This window comes from Schistocerca piceifrons, chromosome 3 (assembly GCF_021461385.2).
Source record: "Schistocerca piceifrons isolate TAMUIC-IGC-003096 chromosome 3, iqSchPice1.1, whole genome shotgun sequence".
NCBI classification, from domain to species: Eukaryota; Metazoa; Arthropoda; class Insecta; order Orthoptera; family Acrididae; genus Schistocerca; species Schistocerca piceifrons.
The window spans coordinates 556,725,914-556,747,794 of NC_060140.1; the positions used below are offsets into that span (position 1 = coordinate 556,725,914).

The window sequence follows — 21,881 nt, forward strand, 5'->3', positions numbered from 1 at the left end:
AGAACTACTTAAACCTAACTAACCTAAGGACACCACACACATCCATGTCCGAGGCAGGATTCGAACCTGCGACCGTAGCGGCCGCGCGGTGCCAGACTGTAGCGCCTAGAACCGCACGGCCACACCGGCCGGCCATCCCGGCAGCAGGCGTGGGGGCGGCCTAGGCGCGTCGTAAAGCTTTGCGGCGTTCAGTCATCAAGAGTAAACGAGTGGGCCTTCGGCTCCGAATGCCCATATCGATGATGTGTTGTTGAATGATTCCCGCGCTGACACCTCTTGATGGCCTAGCACTGAAAACTGCAGCAATTTGAGGAAGGGTTGGTCCCATACTTGCAGGATCTTTTTCCGGCCGCAGGTATGTCGAGGATATGATGTTTCATCGGATTCCTAATATTTACGATACACTCGTGAAATGGTCGTAGGTGAAAATCCGCAATTCTTCGCTACCTCGGAGATTCTGTGTCCCATCACTTGTTCGGGAAGTACAAATCACGTTAAACTCACTTAAATCTTGATAACCTGGCATTGTAGCAGCAGTAACCGATCTAACAACTGCGCAGACGTTTTTTGTCTTGTATAGGCGTTAGCGACCGTAGAGCCGTATTTCGTCTGTTTACATATCTCTGTATATGAATATGCATGCCTATACCATTTTCTTTGGCGCTTCCGTGTAATACAGTAATCATAACGTGTAAACTATAGTTTCCCATTTAAGAGTATTGTGGGTGGTAGGCGACTGTCGTAAAGTGGTAGCAGTGTTGGATGAGTAATAAATACAGTATTCAATAGTTTTGAGGTACATTTCACAACAAACTGCTTCCTTTCCTCCAGACCCATCTCCAGCCCACCCTAGCCCAGATCCTTGTATGCTGTTGGACGGTGTCGGATCGCTCCATCCTTTTAAGTCTTCCACAAGATAATACCAACTGCAATATTAGGCAAGTAATTCTCTGTTATTCGTAGTATCAGTTAGAATGCTTAAATCTAGAAATGAATATTAACAGAATATACACTGAGGTTACAAAAGATGTAGCTTAGCGATATGCATATACATATCTGGCGCTTGATGCGGAATGGTGGTTGGAACAAGACACGTGGGTCATTCTGTTTCGCAAATCGTTAGGGGCTCCAGTATTCCGAGATCCACAGTGTCAAGAGTACGCCGAGAATGCTAGACTTCAGGCATTTCCTCTTAGCATGGATAGCGCAATGGGCGACGGCCTTCACTTAAGGTCCGAGAGCAGCGGCATCTGTGTAGGGTTGTTAATGCTAACAGACAAGCAAAAGTGCGTGAAATAGCAACAGAAATTAACGTGAGACATACGACGAACGTATCTATTAGTAAAGTGCGACGATATCTGGCGTTAATGGTCTATGGCAGCATACGGCCAATGTGAGTGTCTTTGCTAACAGCACATCACCTGCAGCGCCTCTCCTGTGCCACTAGTTCACTGACCATATTGGTTGGACCCTAGACGACTGGACAACCGTGACCTCGTCAGATGAGTCCCGATTTCAGTTGGTGAGAGCTGATGGTAAATTCAAGTGTGCCGTAGACACCACAAGCCATGGATCCAAGTAGTCTACAAGGCACGGTGCCAGTCGGTGGTGACTCCATAATGGCGAGAGCTGTGTTTGCGTGGAATATACCGGGTCCTCTGGTTATGTTCGGCTACTTGGAGACCGTTTGCAGCCATTCATGTTCCCGAAAAGCAATGGAATTTTTGTGGATGACAATGTACCAATCACTGGGCTACTGTACTTCGCAACTGGTTCGAACGAATGATTTTACCATCCCGCTCGCCCGACACGAATCTCATCGAACATATGTGAGGCATAACCAAGAGGTCAGTTCGTACACAAAATCCCCCATGGGCAGTACTTTGGCAATTATGGACGGCTATAGTGGCAGAATGGCCCAATATTTCCGCAGGGAAGTTTCGAGGACTTTTTGATTCCATGCCAGATCGAGTTTCTGCACTACGCTGGGGGAAAGGGTGTCCAGCACGATACTAGGAGGTTTCGCACGGCTTTTGTCCTCTGTGTGTATATCCGTCTCAACACATAATTTCAACTGCAGGTTTGTACCCAAAACGTAATGTCTACACTAGAACATTCGTAACATCGTAAGACTACAGGAATGAATCTCTCGAATCATGAAGTAAAAGTTTAAGTCTGAAGTGATGAATGAATTTTTTTTAAATAAACGGGCTGAATGAGTAGTGCAGACGAGACGTTTCCAATTGATATAGAACAAAAATAAGAAGTGATGTGAAACAATTCAATCATTTCGCAAATATTTTCGTCATTCCATGCTATACCATTAGGAGAGGCACTTTCGATTTTACTTGCACTATGAAACAGAACACTAGTGATATTGTTCCATTGTTCTGAAATTGCAGATAAGCAAATCAAACAGACAAGAAGTATGTGGATCGGTGAAGATGCCGGTGAACGCCCGGATAGTGAAGCGGCGTGCAGCTCCACAGATATTATATGAAATTCGCGTCAGTGTCAGATCGTTTCTCCTTCCTGAGTGTAATATACTAAGAAAGAAGGAGATTAATTTTTTCATTTTCGCGGATGTATGTTTCAAAAACCCTTCTTATCTCTAAATCTTTCTTACCTCTAAACTCAACCGGATATCGCAACTGTATGGCGCAATAATATTGATGAGAGGCTTACTTTTGAACATCTTCTATGAAGACAGAATATGTGATGCTCTTCTCCTTGAGTGCCTTTACGAAGCTGCTCTGCATTCTCGGCGTTACCATCACGTCTGCCGACTTGTTGGCGACGTTCGCATCCTCCCAGAACAAAATCTGTTTGGAAATAAATATAAGCACTTCTGTAACTATTTCACAAAACTGTAGATATCAATGCAGCTTTCACCACAAAATTTACTTTTAACCCAAGGAAATTCTAGAAATATCCCTATGTTTCGAGCAGTTATTTTATTTAGACAACCAGTTTCGGCATCTCATTAATGCCATCTTCAGGTCCTTATGCACTCCACGTATAGACACTGAAATATATCGATACTCGAATAACTGTAGCCTCAATATTTAGACTCTGTTAATTCGTTTTTGGAGTGTTTGCTTCGAAAACTTAGAGTTGTCATGTTTTCAAAGTAAACACTTTAAAAACGAATTCACAGAATCAAGATATTGATGACTCCAGTTATGCAAGTACCAATATATCTGATTGACTATACATGGAGTGCTTAGGGGCCTAAGGATGACATTAATGACATGCCGAATCTGATGGTATAAATAAAATAACTTCTCAACAGATACTGCAGGCTGTCATGTATCGACAATGGATCAACAGAGACAAAGTTTACTACCGTTCGCACTGAGGAAGACAACATATTGGCTGCACAGCTGCGCATGTTTAATGTGAAAAGCAGACTTTTCTCATAGTGCACGAAAAAGTGGCAACGCACCAGCAGGCTAACACTGCTTTGGGATGGGCTAAATGAGCACCATCAGAAATCATTACGTGTTTATTTCATATAACGATGTACCTTCAGATCTACTAAAATTCAGAACTTAAGTATTATTCTTGTACTCCCGCCCGGCAGAGACCTAGGCTCTAACTCCAACATCGATATGGGGACCGCTCAGCCACTGTGCTGTGTAGTGCTTACAAGAAAACGCGACCTTAGACGGTGTGTAGGGAAAGAATGACCGTCCTCTTCCGCACCGTTTCTCTGGTGTCTGCAGTTGTGACTAGCTGAAATCGAGTCATGAGATATTTTCAGCCATACTGGGTGTTTAAGTTGCGTGTGTGACTTAGGAAGTGCCTATATTTTTCTAAGTTTCGTGTTGAATAATAGCACAGTGCTATGTCCTGGTTGTACTTTTCAAACTCAGACGGGACATGGCGACATGAAGTACTATATCTGAGTATGGGCGATTGATTTTGGCCACATACTGCGTTTGGTGTGCACATGCCCCAAGATGTGATAGTTGAGTGTACACACCCTTGGCTGTGCGTAGTGGATGTGCTAGAGAGCAGTGCCAGCATAGCTGAGCAGAGCAGCAGTGTGTTGCTCACACGTGCTCCTGTCAGAACTGAAATCAGATGGACATGACGTCAGTTCAGCCACTATCACACAAAGACCTGACTTATATTGTTCACATTAGTAGATCTGCAGTGCAAACCTTCATAGATATGGAGAAGCACGATTCGTCACGTTACAGAAGAGATGTACACGTTTCTGACGATAAGTAGATGCGCTCTATAATTATTATGTTAAAGGGTTACAGCCCTGAGAATAACTGTCAGACTTAATTTCAGTAAATAATTAACAGCTTTTACAGTATTTATGGTCCCAACCACATTGACATATCAAATTAAGGCACTCTTCTATGCACGTCAATTGAACTATTCACAAGTATTAAAACATAATTACTTAACATGTGAGACACTTTTCAGCTGAATGTCAATTTTGGATCACAAAATAATTTTATTCAAGACCTTAATACAATTAGCAAGCAGTGTGTGTTAGCAGACGTGATCATACATCGCATACAATATTAATTACGGTATGCATTTTTCACTTTTGAAATTTTTTTTATTAATTGACGAAGTTTTACCTATAAATCAAAAACTATTAGAGCTACGTCAGTTCTGATAGTGGTAGTGGAAAGTGTAAGGAAACTTCTATCATACTGTCATTACATATTTATTTGTATTGTAATAATTAATGGCACGATGGTCTTGAATTCAATTTTGAGGGCAGCAAACTACTGTACGTAGGTCAAAGTGTAACGTATCAGTTCCATTTGGATTTTTAGCAGGCATCTGATGGCAGATTCAGATTTTTAATAACATTTATATGTAAGAAGTTGTAAATGAGGCTGTTCATGGCGCGAGGGCATTACGTGACGTAGATGCATGATTTTTCCGCAGAGGGGAGAGTGGAGGGCCTGACACTGTGGAGGCCATCTTGCTCATTTGCACTGTTAGGGTCAGAGTTGAAGAGGCTACACCAATGCTTGTCTCAGTGGTGATACAACCACACACTTTTCAGTGGTAGAAATTTTCGTATCGTCAGTAACGACTGAAGTGGAAAGGTTCTGGGCCAATAAAATCTAGATTAAGTCTAAACTATTTCATTTACAAAAACGCAAAATGCAACTTTACACAAGGCATAAATTTCAAAATTAATGAATCCAAACTGTGACGTTATAGATATACAAAAAATACAAATTTGTTTGAATCAGTTCAGAATTAGATACGACTGTCAACTGCCCAATACACTGACAATTTTGAAGAAATTACTCAAATGCATGAAAAAGTTGAACCAAGTGATTACTACAATGACCAGAGGCCCATTAAAAAAGAGACACCTTCTTAACTAATCGCATACAATTTTGAAGCGAATGCATTTTTTTAAAAATAAACCTCCACATTAAATTTTAAAGCAAACAAGAAACAGTTAATGACGGAATAACTGTTTAAATAACTGACCAAACAAAACTTTTAAAATAGGCAAAAATAGCAATTAATGAAATCAATATTTTAAAATAAACGGCTACACAATTTTTATAAGCTCAGGTATGGTTTATAGTAAAACAATCCACCCCAAAAAAATTATCTAAACAGAAAATAGTGGTATTAGTACTAACAGTTTCTCTGTATTACTCGAAATTTAACAAAGACATTTGCACGAGGAAACTGACGCCGGCGGCAGTGACAAAGTGAGAGGCCATTAACCTTCACCTCAAAGAATACACAAGCTAGTACTATGGCGCCAAAATGAACTGTCACACACGTCCAGTAAAGATTCCTCAATATGAATCAGCACTGGCCACAACCAACACGACCAACCTCATTAAAAAAATAATTCTTTCTCAGTGAGCTCATTAACAACCAGATGGAAACTCAATAAACGAGGGCTGAGGGCAGACACATAGAACATATTTTCTAAGTTTAACCGAGGAATAGACATAACAATTAATTGACAATAAGAACAATCACGCTTTAACCTGTAACATTAACCAATGTTAGAACTCAGTGCATGCACAGTACGTGCCACCATCCAGCTTGCCACTCAACCTTGGAGACCTCATTTTGATCCTCACGAGCGAGACATCAAGTTGAGACAATCAGAGCATTCTAAAAATATGGGCAGGAGGACAAATACGGTAGTGAATAAATAGGTTCAAATGGCTCTGAGCACTATGGGACTTAACATCTTAGGTCATCAGTACCCTAGAACTTAGAACTACTTAAACCTAACTAACCTAAGGACATCACACACATCCATGCCCGAGACAGGATTCGAACCTGCGACCGTAGCAGTCCCGCGGTTCCGGACTGAAGTGCCTAGAACCGCACGGCCACCGCGGCCGGCAGTGAATAAATGGGCATCATCTCAAAAGGCAAAATTAACAACTATCAATAACTGGGTTCCCATGTCATCAATTGCACCAAAAGGACTCCGAGTCTTCAGGGCCACAGACATATTTGGGCCAATAATGATCTCATATGGAGCGTATCAGTACACACGAGTGATAATTCAAATCATCTCTAAATTCGTAACGTTTGCACCATTGAAGTACGCCACAGGTAGATCAGTGATGAGTGCTTTGAACAACTGCATCCTTTGTGCAGTTGGAAAAGTGAAGAGGACCCTATCAGACAATGGACCACAACTTAGGTAAAAATGTTGCAAGGATTTTATGAAACAAAAGAAGATAAAGACAGATAATAATGGGTTGTCTACAAGGTATCAGTGGACTTCTCTGGTGTAACTAGTAAAAAAAAAATGTCGTGTGACTAGGGCCTCCCGTCAGGTAGACCGTTCGATTTGACGCCACTTCGGTGACTTATGCGTCGATGGGGATGAAATAATGATAATTAGGACAACACAACACCCAGTCCCTGAGCGGAGAAAATCTCTGACCCAGCCAGGAATCGAACCCAGGCCCTTAGGATTGACATTCTGTATCGCTGACCATTCAGCTACCGGAGCGGATAGGTGTAAATAGTAGTGCACGCCCATATAAATAATCACAGGAAACTATTGAACCAAGGACAGATGAAACTTTGTAAATCTCATCTGAGTTCCCAACTAACTAAAACGAAAACAGGAACAAATTATTGACGTAACTGTTATTATGTAATTTCATAAATAAAAGATGAGTTTGTTACAAATGTTAACCAATAGGATTCTGATTTTACATCCTTATGTAAATTTAAACATGGAAGGAAGAGTTTTCAAAAATTGATCAGTTGCAAGCTGTGATGAATACAGTACACAAAAATGTAAGATTCACAATGGAAAAGTAACTGACAGCCAAATAAACTTCTTAGATATAACATTAAAAAAGAAAGCATTTAACATAGCTTTAAAATTTACCATAATTCTACAATAACTGACACAATAATACATCAGATTTCAACTCACCCACACTCACAGAAACAAACAGCGTTCAGGTACATGATTTGTAGACTCAACATAATATCACTCAGCACAGAAAAATACCAGAAAGAACCAGACATCATCACACAAATAGCAACAAACAGTGGGGATGACAGTAATCTGGTCACAAAATTAAACAACAATTACAGTCTGTAAACAGAATACATGAACAGCCACAAACAACAGCACAAAAAACGCCACACAAACAAGCACACAGAATAACAGAGCAAGAACAATACAAACAACGCGTTAAAACAAGGAAGAAGATTCAAGTGGTACACAGTGTCATACTAGCACAAACTCATACATGAAATAAGAAAAATTTATAAAAGACAAGGTATAAAAATAAATTTCAAAACAGGGAGTTCAATCCAAAAGTACATGCGAAAAACAACAAAAGACACAGACATTTGTCAGAAAGCAGGAATATATCAACTACAATACTACACATGTGTTCAAGGTATGTGGGAAAAAACAACAGAATATTCGACACCTGGTACAAAGAACACCTCACAGTATGGAAATATGGGACAACCGACTCAACTTTTGCATAACATTTAAGAGAAAATAATCATAAACCTACTATAAGAGAGAAAGATATGAAAATAGTCACAATAAATAATGGAAGACACCTCTTAATCTTAGAAGAAAATTATCACATATACAAAACAAAGGTGAAAAGAAGCTACTAGTGAATTACCAAGTGGATACAGATACCTACACACTGTCTGCATCGAACGAAAATTTAACAGACAGAAATTCCAATTAATGATCACAAATAGCGTTCCTCTCCTAAATATTTAAATGACAAATGAAAAAGAATGAAAACATAGTAATAATAAATTAAATAAATAAGAAGAATGAAAAGAGTAAACAGCACACAAAAAACTTACACATAATACATGCAGTCAAAAAACTGAAAGCAAAAACTGAACAAGATGGCAACACTTACAGAAACGAATGACACTTTGCACAAAAAATGGCAGTTACAAGGAAAACAGAAAGCTTTTAGCCAGTTTGTCACATGATACAAAGCTGTTCAGCTTATAAACAATAAATCAGATGCTGGTCTGTAAATCCTTTTCAATTTTATTACCAAAAGTTCAGTTAACTGTTTTAAATGTGCAAACAATAATCTATACGCGCAAACGAAAAATCACCAATTGTTGCTGGATAACAACTGAAGATGCCTTGCAAATAAGGCGAGACACATCTGCGTGCACAACTTAAATTAAAAAAAAACTTAATGTGCAGCAAGCAAAAGGCGTTTTTCTTTGATCTGCTGCAATTTCTATATAGCTGCTATAAAAATGGCCACCACGAGAAACTTGAAATAATTAAAAATATAGATGTTCAAAGTTGAAATAACATTAAAATGAGAAGAATATTTAAAGAATGAAATGTTGTGAATAGTAATGAGTAATGAAAAATTTGTGAAGATATCTGTGAATGTTCAGTTGTAATTATAGTATATGATTAGTGATAGCAACAAAGACACGTTTGCATTTCTAAGGCATAATACTAATATATGTACAATTGTGCTGTTTGAGGTCACTGCAGTCACATGTTGGAGGAAGGCATGAGAAGGCTGCAGATGCAACGAGACAGAGGGTACGAGGAATGAGTAAATCGATGCATTATTGCCCACCAGAGAAACGGTGTGTTGTACTCCCAGTGGTACAGAAAATTAGTTCGTCAGGTCACTCACGTGTGGCGCATGTCACAGCACTGGTCGCTGCCATCACACCAAAACAAGCCACCACTAGCGCAATGCACGCTACCTGGACTCTACCTAACGCAAGTTGAGGACTTGAGGGAATTTCTAGAACCCGTCATCGGTTCGCCGAACGGATCGACCTAAGTATTGCAACAAGATAGGCTTCTTCTGCCTGACCTGTTTACTTATACCATTATGATGATGTCATGTGGCTTCTGCGTGTAGATACTGTCGACAAACCATTAAATCTTGCCCCTGTGATGCATGTACTTGTTTGATACATAATGAATGTTGCGACGATCGCAAATATACTCATGTTTCCTAAGGTTCTGTGCATGAAGGACACATATTTTCGACTACATTGCAGAACCTTGTGGACGGAAAAGAACATTTTTTTTGAATAAGCAGTCGACTACCGCACTTCATAGATAAACAATAACGACGATTTAGGTTGTTGAGTGAATGAAAGAACACTAAAACATTCAATTTCGATGAATCACGTGACATTGTGCGAGGTAAGGGCCGAGTTGTGGCGCCTTGGAAATATTCTGAGTTTGGAGTTGGCGTGGCCGCGCTGGGGCCTCTCGGCGCGCTGCGGCTCGCTGGCGGCCGCACAACGGCCCGACCACGTGGTCCATCGGACGCGTGGCTGGGAATTCCATGGTGGCACTGTGTCAGTGAAGGAGATATGCCGGGAGTGCCAAATATGGCGGACTTTGTGAAACCTTAATGGCAGACATTCCGCAGTTCTCATAGAAATTAATAGTAGCCAGATGAGTCATGATACCTCATAAAGAAACATGTGCATTAACATTATTTGCACAACGATTCTGATGGTGTTATTAGATTTTCAATATTTTTATTAGATTAAAGTTTAGTATCTGACGATAAATGATACAAGTAACACCCAGCAACGAATTTCCAAAATCTAAATGGTTCATCCGATTTTGAGGAGCGACGTGTCTTTAGAAAGCTGTTAGTGTAAACCTAAACTGGTATGAATTACATGCATGTAACTTGAATAGTACATGAATTATTGGCGGTCAAAGTGGTCGATGTCTATCGATCGCATGAGGCCATAAGTACTCCACAGTTACACGAAAAAACGGTACCAAGATGCTTATAAATATATTTATTCATCTATGTCTTTGTTTATATCTGATATACGCTATTCATGTAGATATTATTTATTGTTTTAGAAAGTACAGAGACATTAGGCTACTGGCCTTCTTTTGCTTGCTGTTCCTTTGATATATGTGTATTTAATTTGTTTGTGTATTTAATGATGTATGTTAGAGCGTGTTTCAGGTCCAGCCGTAGGAGTATTTATTTAATTTCAAGTTATTTAAAATAAATCCAGTATTTCGAATGTGTTTCATTATGTTTGTGTTGGTGCGTTGGCTTGAAGACATGGCGCTCTAGCCAGTCACAGTGGTCACGAATGGGGAGACTGGATGGAAGCGAGAGAAGAGTTCGAGGGATACTGCTCAGGACACGGGGAATCCGGGACGGTACGGCGCGACGGATGCAAAGTGGGTGGACAGACTTGGACAGTGGAGCAGTCTGCGCGTGGTCACGGAGCATAGAAATATTTCAGAGTGCCGGCATGTGCTCTTGTGTGATTTGCGTAGCTTCTGTAGTGAAGACGTAGTATCCATTCTGAAGTGAATATCTCGCGAGCTATGTTGTTGTTCATAACTAATTACGCGAAGTAGGAATCTATGGTCTCCCTGTTATTCAACTTATATTCTATTTAATTGCTGGACCACCGACACAAATAAGCATTTTGCAGAAGTATGCCGCATTCTCAAAAGTACTTCTACTATCGTACTCATAATTTGCAGCTGTTAAGATAGTACCTTCAGATGTTACTTATTTGCGATCTTTCATTTATAAATTTATATGTTACATTCATAATTCGCAATTTCCGAGTGATAGAAACCTTCGACCATTCGATTCATGTTTTTATTCTTATCGTATACTGTAGACTCAGCAGTATTTGGCCTGTAATGCGGCAACTACGTATCCCAGCCCCTAGACAACAAAACCAGCCAAAACTTTTATTATTGCAACTACAAGTCTGTGGGTGCGTATCTGACGGCCACCACACCATTTCATTTTATTTGAAAGCCCGCAATTACTATAAAAGAAGACTCATTATATGACATTGTTCTTACACCTATATCTGAAACAAACATTAAAAAGTGTGATCATATCAAGGACTTGAACTTTTTTAAAATGGGTTATGTTCATTAGTATTATAAGAACTTTAAGTAAAGAATTCTTATGTGTTTGTGTGTGTGCAACAGAGACAACAGGGAGAAACTTTATGTTGAGAACACTCTTGCATTTCTACTAGAGCACTTTCTCGTTAAACCAGTGTTAATATGCTATGCCTATTATACTCATAGTGATGCTTGAACTCAGAAACTAATTCCATAAATCTCATATCAATCCAGTGACTATAATGATACTGTGAGCAGAACTAATTTAATGTCTTAAACCAATGATAATATTATGAATGTAATTTTCTTTTAGGGACAATTTAATGATTGATTAACAAAATATTGTTTGACCTAAAATTGTGTAACCTGTAAGTGTTGATCATCAATAATAAGCACCATTGAGATGTAATGTTTGTACAATGTAAGTCAATTACTGATAGTATTGTTACAAAATTGAATATTTTGAATATTTAATGCAAGAATTTGTTTTCTTTTTAACTTGTTGTTTAAGCTAAAACCCCTATATGGGGCAGACACCATTTTGTATCACTACTTACAGATGTGTATGCAATTTTGATGCACAGTGACATGAAGTATTACTGCCACATATGAAGTTGGAATTTGTGTTACATATGTCTTGAGTTATACATATTTTAATGCTATGATGTCACTGTATAATAATCTACTATCATGTATGTTTTAATAAATTTATCATGTCTTCATTTATATATTTGTAAAAAAGGATGAATGGGTAAATTTTAAAAATTGTCTTGAAGTAAATGTTAAATGATGTTTTAAAAATAAATGGAAAAGTATGATTAAACCTAAGCCATCAGCGAGTGAATGGGTAAGATAATTAATAATAATAATTTTTTGCAAACTCAGTATGACTGAATGAAGTTTAAGACAAGAATAAAAACTGTAATGCAAATGTAAAAGAACAATGAAAGGGTTTGTAAGATGGTACTCAAAATGAATATCATGTTGTTCGATAAAATGAAGTTACTCTTAACAGCAAGAAACAGAGTGAGTGTGTGACAGACTATTGGAGTAATAGGGAATATAATAAATGATCACATATACCCCTGAAAAAAGGTTCTTATTCTTTACCAGACAATCAATACCAAAGATGAGCACACAGTCCCAGTGCCATATTAGTACAAATTTCTTTGGTGCAATTATGCTATAACAAACTTTCAGCGCTATTGCATCTGCATAAATTTAAAAAGAGAAGAAAGTGGTGAAGTTGTGCGATCATTTCAATCAAACTGTCCTGTAACTTGTGTGAAACCCATAAGAAACAGTAGATGGAAATTGGAATAGATAAATGATTACTGGATAATGAAATATGAATTGGTGCTAGCGACTGCCAACATATAACTACTTGGATTTTTATTGCCTTTGTTAAATTATGGCATAGCTAAATGAGAGGTCACTGCGAGAGCAAGTTGGACGCCAATGAGGGCGGTGCACAACGTAGTCCACGAAACCAGAGGGAGTCTGCCCCCAGTGCTATTCAGAACATCGCCACTCACCCCTTTGTGCGAAGAGAAATGCAAGGCAGGTAAAATTAGTCAGAGAAGTGTTTTGTGGAGTGGGAGAAAGAGGAAAAGCTACTGCAGCAGAGCTGGGCTGTGTGTCTGTCATCAGACAATGCAGAGTACATCTCAGGAACATGCAGTACAGCAGATTTTGTTTTTAACAAGCTGTATAGGTGTGGTCAATTTCTGACGTCACCCCATAGGGTGAGAGTTGGAGCTAGAGGCCGGTGGCACCTGGTGACATTTTGGTGGTAGAAAGAAATATTTTATTAAATTCCAGTTACTCATCTTATTGTTGACAATGTGAATCGGTCATATTCAAGAGGTACATGTCTCAGAGCCCAGCATTGCTGACATTAAGCCAAGCAGCGGCCAGTGATGTGTCAGAGGGCCAAGTCCCTGACGTCAGCATTGTATCTCTTCTTCCTGCCATGACTGCAGTCTGCTGTTAAACACCCTCACTCAAATGACTCAGGCTCAGCTCTCATCCAACGCACAGATAAGGCAAGACTACCATGCATGAGTCATATGCTGTTGCCACCTGACAAGAGTTTGATGGTGGCAAATACGGACAGCAGGTTGGCAAAACTGTGGCACCAAGTCTCATGGACGAGATTTGGTTCAGTAGGAGGCTGGCATGACCCAGCCTCAAACCAAAGGCTGCAGTTGGCAGTGCCCAATCGTCTCGTCATCTAGTTTGACCTTGGCGTCATGGTGGTGCTGCTGAACTCCAAAAGAATTGCCCTCAAAATACAGAGCTGTTTATAATGGCTCTGGGTCGCATTTGCTGCACTATTACCCAACATCCTGTCACATAGTTCACAACGTGGTTCCTACTCTGGCGTGATGACACTACATTACCCTCTCTGGCGATTACCACTGTGCAATGCAGGTCTTGCTGAACATGGCTAGCTGATCTCACAATCCTTTTGCGTACACATGAGGCTTTCTTCGGAAGATTGGGTCTGTCAAGTCCTGCATAGGAATGGCTCCCCACGGTGACTACTTGCATTATTGATCTATAACATAAGACACACAGTCCCAAGATTACTGTGGACTGACATTTTAACCACTAAACATTTTCTTCATTAAACTTTACGTCTGCTTCTCATTTTTCTTAAGCTCTACAAATTCATTCCCCATCTCTCGCTCTGGGGATCCTGGATCAGGCTTCCAAACTGCTCATCGTCACAGGTCAATAACGGCTACGAAAAGTAAAGTAAGAGTCACTATCTTTCCAGGAATCACAACACTCGAGGTCACAGTCACCCATTGTCTGCCATCCTGATACTGTTCAACGTCCTGCCTTAGTTGCTTCACAGTGATCTTGCCCTCCTGTGTGGCTATCATCTGTCTCAATGAGTGAACCAGGCTTCGTTCCCAGGTATCGTTCTAGAAGGTTAGGTTTTACTTAGGCAACGTCTCTAAGGGCTTATCCGGCAAATACAGCTACAGTTGTTTTGTATTTAAAAAAGTGACTCTTGTGGTTGTGGATGGTAGATGAAATGTGGATTACATTATATCACACACAGTTCCACTAATCAATAACCCATTGCCTCTTAACGCTAAGCTTCGTGCCCCCATGAGCTTCCCTTGGTCATAGAAACGTTTCACCACTAGTGCATCATTGTAAACCAAGTATACACAAGCTCGTTACGTACACTCCTGCATTCCATATACCAACTCCAAACGACTGCAAGTCTCATTAGCGCTATTCCCGCATATAGCACTTTCATTCCTCCTTGAACTGCCCCTAATCCTGGTTTACAGCGATAGTTCATGCTTTAGCAAAATCCATTATGTTTCTAGTTATTTCTCAAAGCAATTGTGTGTTCTTCAGTACGCCACTCTGAAAACTTACAATCTGTGTGTAAATCCCTTCTGCTAGTTCTCTTGCAGCTTCTGCTGTCTTATTCATTTCACTCACATCGTTTGTGTCTGCTGTCCCAAATATTGTCTTGAATATCCTTTCCCCCACATCCACCCATCCATGTCCCAGAAATGTCTTAAATGCCCTTCCTCTCACATCTATCCGTTCCCTTTTTTCTTTCTGTAATTCTTAGAGTACTACTCCTAATACTTCCTACTACCGCTCTTTCAGCAGCGTATATGCTGAGAGCAACTTCCTGTGCTCCGCTGACACCTGTCTGAATACTCGATTACTGTTAGCTGATTGTTTCAAACCCGAAAATGTTCCCTCCAACCTTCGTATTTCTTTCTATAGTTCCCAAACATTAAATACCAACTTGACAGTCCACTTGTGACTAGACAATATCACATCCTGCTGGCTGGAAGACAAAATTCCTCCATCTATGTGATGAATTTCCACCCTAGGCGAAGAGGTACATCACTGGCGAAACTACACTGAAGAGCCAGAGAAACTAGTACACCTGCCTAATATCGTGGAGGCTCCCACGGGCTCACAGAAATGCCACAAAACGACGTGGCATGGACTCGACTAATGTCTGAAGTACTGCAGGAGCGAACTGACACCATAAATCCTGCAGGGCTGTCCGTAAATCCGTAAGACTATGACGGGGTGGAGATCTCTTCTGAACAGCACGTTGCAAAGCATCTCAGATGTGTTCAATAATGTTCATGTCTGAGGAGTTTGGTGGGCACTGGAAGTGTTTAAACTCAGACGAGTGTTCCTGGAGCCACTCTGTACCAATTCCGGACATGTGTAGTGACGCATTGCCCTGCTGGAATTGCAGGACAATGCGTCGGAATGCACAATGGGCATGAATGGATGCAGGTGATCAGACAGGATGCTTACGTAAGTGTCACCACTCAGAATCGTATCTAGACGTATTAGGGATCCCATATCACTCCAACTGCACACTCTACATATTATTACAGAGTCTCCACCAGCTTGAACAATCCCCTGCTGACATGCAGATCCATGGATTCATGAGGATGTCTCCATACCCGTACACATCCATCCACTTGATATAATTTGAAGCGAACCTCATCGGACCAGGCATCCTGTTTGCACTCAACAACAGTCCAATGTCGGTATTGAAGGGCCTAGGTGAGGTGTACAGCTTGGGCCCTGCAGTCATCAAGGGTACACAAGTGCGTCTTTGGCTCCAAAAGCCCATATCAATGATGTTGATGGCCCAGCACTGAAATTTGCAGCATATTGCGGAAGGGTTGCACTTCTGTCACGTTGAACGATTCTCTTCACTCGTCGTTGGTCCCGTTCTAGCAGGATCTTTCACTGGTCCCAACGATGTGGGAGATTTTATGTTTTACTGGATTCCCGATCACGGTACACTCGTGAAATGGCCGTACGGGAAAGTCCCAGTTCATCACTACCTTGGAGATGTTGTGTCCTATCGCTCGTGCGCCGACTATAACACCACGTTCAAACACACTTTAATCTTGATAACCTGCAATTGTAGCAACAGAAACCCATCTAACAACTGCGCCAAACATTTGTTGTGTTATATAGGCGTTGCCGACCGCAGCGCCGTATTCTACTTGTTTACATATCCCTGTATTTGAATACGCATGCCTTTACCGGTTTCTTTGGCGCTTCAGTGTAGTATCTTCGTTCCTCCCTGTCGTCGAATGTCAATCTGAGGACAGCGACCACTATCATCTCCCTTTCGCCCTGAAGCCTGCTGTCTCTCAGCAGCATCTCTCACAGAACAATTAAAGATGACCCTTACCCTACCACAGACATACAATCGTATCCACAGTTACTTTAACAATGTACGCAACAAACAAAGGAACAAAATCGCACTACATGTTGGCTAATTCCTCAGCATTAATGAATACGGTTTACGAGGTCCATGATCCTCCTTCTTTTGTTGCTTATTCCTCAACTCTTTATTTTTCACTCTTTTATTTGGTTCTGCCGACATACCCTCTGAGATCGACTATGGCGCATCCTTGAACAGTCTCAAGTGTCTGACATGTACAATCTTTGGCCTTGTTGGCAGTTGTAGCTTTACAGTCACAAGTGACGTGGTCTCAGTTACTTGTTACAGACCCTGGTAACGTGTTACAAATTTCTTTGTCTTTACTTTTGGAGTACATAGAGTTGACAACATCACCTCTGTTCGCTTGTTGTACCTTTTTCCAGATTTCTCCCACAGTTCTTGCAAACTCTCAGACTGCATTTTCACTCTTGCTGCATTCCTGCTTAATCATACTGAATGACGATGACATCTTTTTACCATACACTTTCTCGAGTGGTGACAGTGCACACTTACCACTGAAGACCAATACGTGTCTCTATCTATATGGGGGGGTTAACATAATAACGAAGCATCCTCAGTCTGATGAACCAGCTCTGTCCTTCCATGTTTTTTACTTCCAACAACTGTCACAATGCCTTCATCAGTTTTGATGAAGTTAGTCACTTGAACCGTTATTATTGACCCTGGCACCCCAAACTTCAATACTCAGTTATTCATCAATACTTGTGTGGTCTGGCATCGGCATCATCTCGATATAACGATCGAAATGGGCTATTATAGTCAGATTCCCTGTTCAAGTTCGGTTAAAGATTACTAACACCTCTACCCCAATAAATCGAAACGGTCGCGTCGCTTCCGACACCCTCTGCAACAATACTTGTTTCTAAATTAGATATACACGTGGAGCACACTGCACACAATTCCTGACATACTGAGCGACATCACCTCTCCTTTCTCTCAACCAGCATTTCTCTGCTACACTCTGATTCGTTGCTCTGGACCCTCCATGGCAAAACAAAACGTGCTCATGCACTTCTCTCAGCAATTCTTCCCTTAGCTTTACTTGTACAACCGCTCGCGGTCTTAATCTCGTCTCATTACATAAAATCCCATCACACTTTCTGGACTGCTGTTGCTTATCGTACTGCTTACGCTCTCTGACAGGGATCTGCGTTGGTTGCCACTCAGCAAGGCCTTGAGCTAGTGCTTCTATCACCACTATATTTCTGCTTAATGCGTCGGAATTTCCGTGTTCCTCCACTGGATCGAAGATTGCTTCATACTCAAATCCACTGAGTTTTAAAACCCCATCATATGAATCTGTTGGATGAGTTCTTCAAACCTAGCAACCTCTTCAACGCAGCATAATGGGCCACTACTTTAAACTTCCTGCTGTATGCGTAACACCCTAAGTATGTTAGTCAATGCACAGCCTGTGTCTCCCTCTCCAGTTTAGAATAATTTCTCACAATTCCATTTAGATGCCACGTCGCAAAAGAAATATGGTACTCCCATCCACCGATCCCCTTGCTTAAACGCACCTGAGGGTACATTGTAACGCAAATTCCTTCTGAAAACCCGGGAGTATCAGCGTTGGACTTGACGTCAATACTTCTTCTAATTCATCAAATGCTTTCTGACACACCTCACACCTCACTAACTTCATGCCCTTTTTCAGCAATTGCGTAAGCAGTCGCGCAATATTCGTGAATCCTCTCAGCAATTTTCTATAACAATTCATGAGGCCAAAAAAAGACTGTAGCTCTTTGCTTGTACATGGTACTGGAAAATCTTGCATCCCTGTATTAACCGTGGAGCAGTCCTCACATAATCTACTGATTACATGACCCAAGTAATTTACGTGTTTCAACACAAAATGACACTTCTCAGTCCTCTGTGTTGAATAAGCAGCCAGTAACCTCTTGAACACTTAATCCAGTGGTTACCAACGTTCTTGTATATCCATTTAAAAAATATCATGTCGTCCAGATACACTAAAGATTAGTGGGGTTTCAGTCCCTTCAACACTTCATCTAACAAACGTTGAAATGTTGCTGGTGCATTCTTTCAACCGAACGGCATTCTTATGTAATAATGTCTCCATCGAACTAAAATAACAGTCTTTAATCAGTCTTCTGGTGCCACTTCTAACTGAAGATAGCCATTCCTCAAGTCCATTGTCGAAAAATTCAAGCACTGTCCAAGATTATCAATGGTTTCCGTGATGTTTAGAATCACGTCAGGCTCTGTGCTCATCTACAGCGACTCCCCGGTGCCACCTGACACACAGTTACGTAAATTTATCCGTAATGTCATTGCTCGCAGTTTGTCGGGATTGCCTTGTACAACAGACGCTCCTCATGATAGATCAACATTTACGACAGTTTCCCCTAAACAAAATGTCTTCCCACTTAGTTCCACCACATATTGTCGAAGGTAAATAGTGGTATGACGCTGGTGCAGAAAGTCTAATGCTAGGATCATGCTGTACTCTTCTCTTACATTAGGCACCACTTCCACATACTGATTAAACTTGGTTGCCACTAATTGAAAATTCAGACTTATCGGCGCCTGTGGCTGTATATCGTTATCCCCTACACCGCGTAAATTATAACGTGGTGATTTTCATTGCCTCTTACCCACAAATCACTCAAGAGCACCGACACATGCACCCTTGTGTCCAACAAAAACTTCTTACTATCTAACTCGCTCATTATGGCATGTTCCTCTTCTGTATTTGTATTTACTGCATTTCCTTTTTCTGGGAAGTCGTTTCTTTTGACTTTATTACAGATGCATGTTACCACGCACATTATCCTTACCACTGTTCCCATAATATTGGTGTTGATTCATACCACTCTTGCTGTTATTCCCACAAAACCGCTGATAGTTCATACTACCCCTATCATTTCGTGGTTGGTGACACTGCCTCTCCATATCCGCTGTACACCCACAATTAAATCACCTTATATTCAGCGAGAACACATTTAATCGATCTCTTACCCCTGTCACAACGTCAGTCTCTTCAAATTCCATCCGTCTGCTGTGACCGAGCGGTCCTAGGCGCTTCAGTCCAGAACCCCGCTGCTGCTACGGTCGCAGGTTCGAATCATGCCTCGGGCATCGATTTGTGTGATTTCCTTAGGTTAGTTAGGTTTAAGTAGTTCTAAGTCTAGGGATTTCATGGCTAACCTGACTGCTATCACCATGCCCACCTCCCGTTTCCCATGCTGAACGCATCAGAAAAGCATTGAGTGCCCTGTGTTCGGCTTCCTGTAACAGCATCTTGTTTGCCACATCACTCCAACTGATTTCATGAGTGTCCACACTAATTTTTCTTATTCTCTCTGCAAAATCCTCCATGGTTTTATTTAGGCCTATTGGAAATTATACTCAATTGTTAATGGAATAACCAGGCACTATTCTGCTTCTCATACCTCTGTACAATCCCTTGCTAGAGTTGCTAAAAAATTTTCGCCTGGTCCATTTCCTCTATGCGTCATACAAAGCACTTCACTTCTTCTGAGAAGTGCAATCTTGCTGTTTGCTGCAACTGTTTGTCTGACAAACCCAATATGTCAGCTGATAACAAGAGATCCTCCACGAATGATAGCATATCCTCATATGACCTACCAGATGGTTCGCAGTAGCTGGTTCTACCCCTAGACACTGCGATTTTAGCAACCCCAGTTCCTCATCTCCTACCTCCCTCACTTCACAGAATTTCTCCTGGGAAATGTGCTCGACTAGCATTTTTGGGAAAAAGAATATTGCAGAGGCATGGCTTAGTCATAGCCCAGGGCATGTTTCCTTTCTGAGAATATAAGATTGTCGGGAAAATCCCAGTTGACTCTACAACAACTTCTAGCTGCTTTAATAAACCTTTCAAGACATTAATAGGAAATAGGAAACAGTTAAGAACGAACCTCAATACTGCTCGGGAGACATAGTCTAACTGACTGAAGGTTCGAAAACAGACAAATAACAACAAAATGCTAGACACTAACACTTGTACATCAGCTGCATGCTGAATTAAATACTTAAGATGATGTAAAGATATTACTTGCCGTTCCTTCTAGTTGCCAACAAATTCCTTTCTTGCTATCGGTGTTTTTTACTTTCACTAACTGTGGTGCATTTTATGAGGTTTCGCAAAAATGCTGCTTCAATATTAGCAGCACTTATAGAATATCGACAACTTATTGCTGCTTTCAAAATACACTAGATGGCAAACAGACAGGTAGGCCGTTACATAACAGCACAACTAAAGAGCTGTTTAGTAATTTAATATCCTTTCTAATGAATTGCTCTGTGCAATGTACAAGCAAAGGGGCATTTTAAACGAACAAATTCTACTAACAATCCGCAGAAGGAAGTCAACCATAGACAGACTTCTACTTCAAAGGCTATAAATGAAGTGGACACTATTGTAGAGGAGCAGCAGCTGTCATGAAAGGCTGTAAGAGAGAAAGAGGTCAGAGTATTTGAAAGTATCAGCGGCAAATGGTACTTACGTCGTGGAGGTGCTCGTCGGCGAACTCATTGAGGAACTGTACGTGGAGCTCCTTGGTGGGCAAAACGCGGTACACGGTGTGTGAATCAAAGTGCCGGGGCTTCCCAGCTGTCAGCAGCAGGGCTGCCAACGTCAACAATGCAACTCTCCACAGCATGCTGAAACTGGAATTGGCGTCCTTCACTATTCGCTGGGAGGAAAATTCGCCTTATAAATTGCTACGAAGGGTCCCTAGATGGCGCAGCTGAGTTTACTGTTGTTTAAAAATTGCCTTTTGTTATTGTTAAAACAATGCCAGCTCTGAACTGCCACTAGTAGTTTATTTACAGCTAGTCTTCAAATAGGTAGTGTTTTGAAACACTGTAGTTTTCGTGTAAAGGTTTTCATTTGACGATTTTTAAACATTTCCAGAATGTCTGCCCCAGCAACATTTCCTCAGTTCGGTTCACTCAGCTGTTGGTTAACAACAAGCTTCACAAAACGTTGTTTGCTATTTATTCGCAGAATTTCTTCATAGTTACGCGTCTGTCAAGGATGAATTTTCCAGTCGTCAGTATAAGTCAGTTGAAATTGTAAGAAACATCTTTCTGAAGCGCAACATGATTGAATAGGAGCACACGTGATTTATTAGTCTGCAAAACTTGACTGAAGCTCAGAAATAGGATCGTATCAACTGGTGTAAGGAATTGTTCGAGAAATTAGACCGAGTAAGTACAAAACCTATAAACAATATCCTAAAACGA

The 21,881-nt window shown here is 40.8% G+C and overlaps 1 protein-coding gene across 1 annotated transcript in view; it reads right to left on the reverse strand.

Annotated features, from left to right (window-relative positions):
* LOC124788830 (zinc carboxypeptidase-like) overlaps positions 1 to 21,295 on the reverse strand; it is a 110,021-nt gene extending 88,726 nt beyond the window's left edge. Inside the window, exons 1-2 of the mRNA XM_047256111.1 lie at positions 21,140 to 21,295; positions 2,686 to 2,822 (exon numbers count right to left, since the gene is read on the reverse strand). Coding sequence (XP_047112067.1) covers positions 2,686 to 2,822; positions 21,140 to 21,295 — 293 coding nt within the window. The remainder of the gene's footprint in view (positions 1 to 2,685; positions 2,823 to 21,139) is intronic.
* Positions 21,296 to 21,881: the final 586 nt, after the last annotated feature.